The sequence below is a fragment of the Aspergillus thermomutatus genome (genome assembly GCF_002237265.1).
Source record: "Aspergillus thermomutatus strain HMR AF 39 chromosome Unknown NODE_501, whole genome shotgun sequence".
Lineage (NCBI taxonomy): Eukaryota > Fungi > Ascomycota > Eurotiomycetes > Eurotiales > Aspergillaceae > Aspergillus > Aspergillus thermomutatus.
In genome coordinates this window covers 763-7,717 of record NW_020798551.1, presented here as the reverse complement: position 1 = coordinate 7,717, position 6,955 = coordinate 763, and the positions used below count along the sequence as shown (strand labels likewise).

General features: G+C 44.1%; 1 protein-coding gene across 1 annotated transcript; it reads left to right on the top strand.

Moving 5' to 3' along the window:
- Window positions 1-3,197: 3,197 nt before the first annotated feature.
- Window positions 3,198-5,763, top strand: CDV56_100483 (uncharacterized protein; the record flags this gene model as incomplete). Its single annotated transcript, XM_026754102.1, has 5 exons — window positions 3,198-3,376; window positions 3,426-3,639; window positions 3,690-4,271; window positions 4,422-4,725; window positions 4,784-5,763. The coding sequence occupies 5 exons, from the start codon at window positions 3,198-3,200 to the stop codon at window positions 5,761-5,763; spliced, it is 2,259 nt and encodes a 752-aa protein (XP_026609517.1).
- Window positions 5,764-6,955: the final 1,192 nt, after the last annotated feature.

The window sequence follows — 6,955 nt, the reverse complement described above, 5'->3', positions numbered from 1 at the left end:
GAAACGGGCTCTGTCCCGTGTTGCTAAATCTATATAAGACTAGCGTACAAAAGATATCGCTGAGGAAGGAAGAAAGGAAAAGTGGAAGATTGGGTGAAAGCAAGTCGTTATAACAATCATCGGGCACCAATCGGGCTTCGCGGTTGGAGTCAAGTTGTGGCGCGATAGCCGCAACATGCGCCTATCGGGCATCGCCCGTTACATAGATAGAGTTTTTACCTCTAGCTTAGCCCTTAAGTTTCTAGGGGTCTTAATAATACCTACCTAGATAATCTAGCTAGTAGTAGTAGAAGTCCTAGTTATTAGATTACTTTATAGATAAAGAGGAATATAGTCACCCCTATTATTCTTAGTATAGTTAGAGATAGCTATATAATAGAGGATTCTACTATAAATATTAATAGTAAGGGCCCTGTACTCTAGCTACTTATAGAAGGCTATAAACTTATTAATTATCTCTATAAAGGAGAGGAAGACCTCCTACTTAGCCTAGGCCTATTATTTATCCTTCGTAAGCTAGGAGTAGATGGCTATAGTTATAGTAGGCATACTAGTATCTTATTTAAGAATAAGAGGTAATATATAACCTTAATAGTTCTTAATTCTCTTTATAGTATATAGATTAGAGGGGAATTCTAGGTCCTAGGGCTGCATAAAGTTAGTACTAGCATGGGTGCTTAATAAGTAAGATGGGGTAGAAGGTTCTATTTTTTAGCATCATATTATAAGGATAGTCAGCTGAAAGTAGAAGACTTAAATAGGATCAGTAAATAGAGTCTGGGAATATATATATATAACCCAGGAGGCCTTTTTACAAAGGTACCCCTAGGCCTCAAAATGGTCTGACTCAGGTTCCAAAGGTCGGAACCTCAAACCTGAACCTGAGTCGGGTCATAGTTCCATTAGGTTTAACTTAGGTTTGAACCTGACAGAACCTGATTTGCATAATTTTGCCAAGATTTCCCTATTTTAGATGGATAAAATAATGATTCATCTAGATTTTGTACTGTAATTTACTGCTATTCTAGTTACTATATTAATGAACATCATAATATCACCATATCCCTTGTGAAATTATATGAAATTCATCTGTATATAGAATACCTAGCATAGTAAATGTTATATCTAATTAGATTTAGTGGCCTCGGGGCCCTTAGTAGTTAATTCTAGTAGAAGTTATAGTTGATGTGGTGTATAAAGTAAGAAATGTATATTTTACACTGAGTACTCCACCACCATCCTGATCAACATTTCTTTAAATATATTTTAACAGCCGCCATTAGAATTAAACTGGCTAATTAGAAGCTCATATAGGAATACTAATATTTTAATGCTATTTTTAATCCGCTTATCCTATATTTACTCTATATATTGTGTGTTTATCCCTTGAAAGCAACAAGACTATATACTTAGGGTCAAGGACTTGGGCAAAAATCAGATTGAAATGACTCTTCATGTGGGTTAAGGTAAGGTTCCAGGTCAGGTTCTAGGTCAGGTTCCTCAGGTTCTAATTTAGGTTCTGTCAGGGTCCGTCAGGGTCTGTCAGGTTCGACTCAGGTTTGAACCTGACGGAACCTGACTATAGGGGGCCTTACTGACCAATTGTCACACACATAGGTAGATAGCCCAGTCTATATTATAATAGATGTATCAACACCTTTATTTAGCTCGCGTTAGCAGCTAATTCTTGTAGTTTTTCTTATTTCCCTTAGTTCTAGCTTACTTAACCTCTAGTATGTCTCTTCCAGTCCTTCTCTATCATCCTGACTCTATTATTTACCATGTCACAGAGTCAAATCTCTTAGTTCTCTGATAATTATCCCTCATCTATCTATGAGGATACCCCTCTAGATAGCTTTCCCTTTCTTCCATCTAATGGTCCACAGCTATTCTTCCCTAATGCTTTATACAGCCAGCAGATGCCTGCTTCTACACCTAATGCTAAATTCGCCCGGCCTCTGGTACCACCCTCCATCCCTAACACCCTTGAACGCGTTGGCCCAGAGAAAAAGAAGAACTATCTTCTCTAGACAGAGATAGTGAATGATGAATTTGTTACATGGTGGTTGAAGACTAAGTTTAGAAGTTAGTTGAAATAGAATATCTTTAAGAATAAGTGCTAGGCAGAGTATTAGAAGTATTTTCACTAGGTCACCTCTATCTAAGATGGGTCTCTGAAGGTTATGTGTAAAATATGTATCTAAATCCTTAATCATCTAGTAAACAGCTATTATGGAACATCCTCTATGAATAAATACTTGCAAGGGGTTAACTATTAGAGGGTAGCACCTTATTCACAAGATATCAGAAGGCTCATATAAGAAGGGGTATATTAATATATTCATCCCTACAGATTCATTTTATCTCTACTAAGTTCTAGTTATCTTAGGCACATCTAGCCTCTTAAAAACCTACCTTTACTCCATAAGCTTAGATGGAGAAGGTAATTACATTCATTACTGCCTTATAACTGCTATTTTAACTTATTAAGCACCCTCAGTTTAGTGCCCTTATTAAGATGGCCTAGCTTGCGCCATCCTTACCTAAAATCCCTTCTATATATATGGTCCAATGTCACCTTTAAGAGATGGTTAAAGAATGATAGCAGAATCTTCTTTACAAGCTTCCTACAGGTGCTAAGCTCTCTATTGTATTAGATTGCTAGACCTTGCCCTTTCACTAGGCTTTCATGGCTGTTACAGGCTACTTTATTAATGAGGATTAGAACTATCAGGAGATCTTACTTAGCTTTAAACTACTTCATAGCATATATACAGGAGTTAATCTGAGCTTAGTTCTCCTTAACCTACATCTAGAATCTACCTTTAGGGGCCGAAGACGCCGAATCGGGCGATTCTGGTAGCTGTTTTGGGCGGCTTCGGCCCCGGGAACTATTCCCGAATGGGTAATATTCGCATGCCGCTTTACATCGCCAAAGTTACAATGGCGGCTTGGTAACAGCGTTACGTGCTCAACAGGACCCACTAAGACAGGACTATAGCATCAGCGTCCACGCTCCTCTACACAGCGTGATCCTGCCAGCAACCGGCTGTTGAACTGAATGGCAAGTAATAGATGCGCATATCGCTGGACGGGTCCTAGCCTGGATGATTATAAATAGCCTCATCTCCTCCCAACTGCTCCTGAGTTCGCACATCCTCACTTGTTTTTGCATCAACGACCACTCTCCGTATATAATGGCGTTCTTAGGTCTTCCCAAGAAGAAACCGCAGCATCATGGAACGAGTAAAGGCCCAAAGTCCTATCTCTATTATGCCCAGCGGCGGAAACTGCATGTTGCAAATGGCCCAACACTCCCCCGGTACGCTCCGAGAACGAACCTGAGCGCAGCTTCTGTGCGCGGCAAATGGCATAGGTGAGCTCTACATCGCTACATATGAGTTGCAAAGTCTTATCACCACCAGATTTTGCGCCGAGTCTCGCCAGGACCCGGATATCCTGCTAGAGAACCTGACATCAGCTGACGTCAAATCTTGGTTCGACTGGGTCCATGACAATTTCCGCGGTTCAATCAAGGCTCATGGGACACTCTCCAATTATTGGAGGACTCTCAAGAGGCTGTATTTTATGAAAAATCGGAAAAATATGCGTTCGTCAATGGTCAAAGACTGTATTAATGTAAGATTTAATCTCTGAGCGCGAGAAGAGACTCTTTAACTTGGGAATAGTACATGAATGAAGTTAGCATGCGAATGGGCCTACGCAGACTCCCTTTGCCCAAAGAGACGGAAAACTCACTTGATCTGCTCTGTTACCAGACCGCGCACCTTGTTCATTGTAAAGCAGTTTTCCCTGATGAGAAGCAGAGGCTCTATCACATGGCTAGCCTCAACTTGTCGAGCATTACTGCCTGTCGAGTGGTTTCGTTATTTGATACAAGATGTCAGGTCAACCTACATCCGGATGGCAGCCCGGTCATTCCCGGTACAATTGAGGCAGGCGACAATGGAGCGCTAAATTCTCCAACTTGTGGTCAAGGTGGTGAGGCTCACTGCGACTCTGGCTACGAGTCAAGCCGCAGTGGTCGCCTTAACATCGAGGAAGATGATATGCGCGACGAGATATCCAGCGACGGTTCTTCCGATGACACAATGAGCGATATGGGCTACATGTCAGACTGTTCTAGTGTTATTACAGATGATGGATACCTTGCTGGTGACGATGACACAGGCACCATTCTCTGGAGACATGTTGAGTTCTGCATTGTCCGGAACCCTGTACCCGGGCGCCCAAATATCCTCGTTGCCATTGTGACCCTCATCCATACAAAGGGGGAAGATCGGAAGCCCTGAATGTAAGCGGAAACCCTCGAACGTACCGGCCGTTGTCACTTACCGTAGCCTAGAAAGCGATTTGTGATTGAACATGAAGATAATCTAATTTTTGATCTTCTGTCACAGCTTCTGTCACTAGCTTTACACGACGGTATTTTTGCAGCCGACATTCAGGACATTGAGGACATCTATACCAAGCAAATCCCATCACATCGAAGGGGCATGCAGTTGAAAATCAGGAGGGAGTGGTTGGACATTCCAATCTTTCGTGAGCCGGAGCGGACCGCAGAGGGTTACCGGACATCGAGCTCCATACCCTTGAAGGCCGCTACTTCGGGCAGATATCTGAAACGGACTGGAGAACAATCTGGCCAGGAGAGAAACCTGACCCAAAAAGTCCTCCGACGTGGCGGTATCAACGCCATTAACAGTAGGATGCCTCCCCCAACCCTACCAGGCGCTGTAGCTGATCGAGTTACTGGAAACAGATCGGGCGCCGGCCTCGGTTCGAGATCAAGTTGCTGACCATGAGTCCAATGCCGTCAAATATTATCTTAATGAGATGGTGGACTTTGACACAGCTGCTGCGTTTCATCGGCGGGCCTCAAATGAAACTGTGCAAAGAGAGTTACGATCGGCCACTCTCCTAGCGGACAACACCGCGCCCCTGGGTCTGACAGATGAGCAAAAGCGCAAAATTAACCGAAACCCTGAGGTCAGGCGTCTGCGTAATCGCTGCAGAAGACTTACAGAAGAGATTCGCAAGCGGGGTTATCGAAGAGTGAGCGACGCGGCGGGAACCGAACTCGGCAAGCAGAAGCGACAAGCGGATGTAGAGCTGGCTAGGAAGCTGACTGAACTCCGACAAAAAGCAAAGAGTAAGAATCGAAAGAGACATTTTCGATACAAGGATACAGAGCTTTTTAACCAGCGCGATGAAGACGGGCCTCAACCCCAGGAAAGTGATTCTCAGCCTCATTTTCCGCATCACTATCAGATCCCAGAGCGAGCTGAGTTGGTGCAGTTGCTCTTCTACTCCCCTGTGCCAACTACGGAAGAGGAACTTTACGATCGCCGATTGAGGTATATCCGTCTCCTGGTCCAATGGCAGTATCGCCAAGAGGCGCCCCGTCGAGGGAAGCAGGCGGAAGCAACTGTAGCGCAACCCCAGCCGACCCCAGCGTCTCCATCCCTCGCCATCATTCCCGAGAGATATGACCCCTTGCAATGCCCATTTTGCTTGGCCAACCCGGGTCTACCTCTCAGTACCCGTGAAAAACGGAAGAGCAAAATCAACAAACTTTGGGATCATGTGGAAAACCTGCACCGAGCAGAGCTTGCTGCATTTGGCACTGGTACTAAACGGTGTGGATTATGTGGCATGAGGAGCATCAATTACCTCCCGTCGAGCGTCCCGGGATTCAAGAATCATACTGAAAAAGTCCACGGAATCCGGCTTCGAGCGTGACATTCATCGTCGCGTACGGACTGTCGTCCATGAGTCAATAAATCATCCTGTTATCTTTTTCCTACGTTCGATTTATGTGGTTACTCATCAGTAGGATGCTGCTTTGATGTACTTTAGATTCGTCATCAAAATTCCTTCCCATGGAGAGGTAGATGGACAATCACCAGCTTGAATTAGTCAGGGGTTTAGTCCAGAGCCAATAAGATATATCTTCGTCGTCCAACAGGGTTGTCGGGGTTTCAAGAGGTCTAACGCATTCCATGGAAACCAAACCGTTCGTGAATTCTACTTGAATATGATAAGTGAATAGTCTCGCCGCGGGCTTCAGCAAGCAGTAATTATTCCAGTAATGGTTTAGAATTTGAATAAGGGATCTGTGGAAAGACTGAAACTCCAGGCTAGTGTGTATTATCATGTGTCTGGTACAGAAAACATGGGTGGTGCTCTCATATATAGCTGGCAGACTAGTCAGTTTCAGGCAAGTTCGCTTTCCATGTCAATAGACATTACCAGATCACCCGATCTGAAACTGTGCCCTCCTGCTAACAGCTATGCTACGTAACTGTCAATTTCCTATCATTCAACGTCAGATCGGGAAGATTCGCCAGAGGTATCGTCTATGAATTTCCGGACAGGTGTAGGGAAATACGAATTCTGGGCAGCGTTAGAACCCATCCGGAACCCAAGGTGACTGAGTCAGAACGCACCAGCTGCTCTGCAGAAGGATCCCATCCCGTGGTACTTAGTACGTATGTCTTCCCATCTCCTTTTGTCTGCAGTACCAAAAAGCAACGGGCATTGCATTTATTGCAAAAATATTCGATTTTGCTGAAGATCGTCTTTCTCAGGCGCAGGGTGCGCTGAGTGCGCATCTTTCTGGATTGATTCTGGGACATTGGCTAACGTCGGTCAATCGTAGCTTCTAGTCGTAATAAAGTCGGAGTGAGCGGAAGCTATGGAGGAGACACTTGTATACATGGGCAGATTGAGCAGTTATAGCTCGCTCCAAGGATATAAATGGCTAGTAATTAGTAGTCGGTCTCAAGGCGCATTTTACGTTCAATGTAATCTGTATAATTCAAGTAGTAGCCTGCTCATTTTATCGTCGTGACTATAAGACCACCTGGAAACCCTTTTTGATATACGTTGAGCAGTAAGCTAAATATGGAATTGGGATTAACACTGGTGCAAT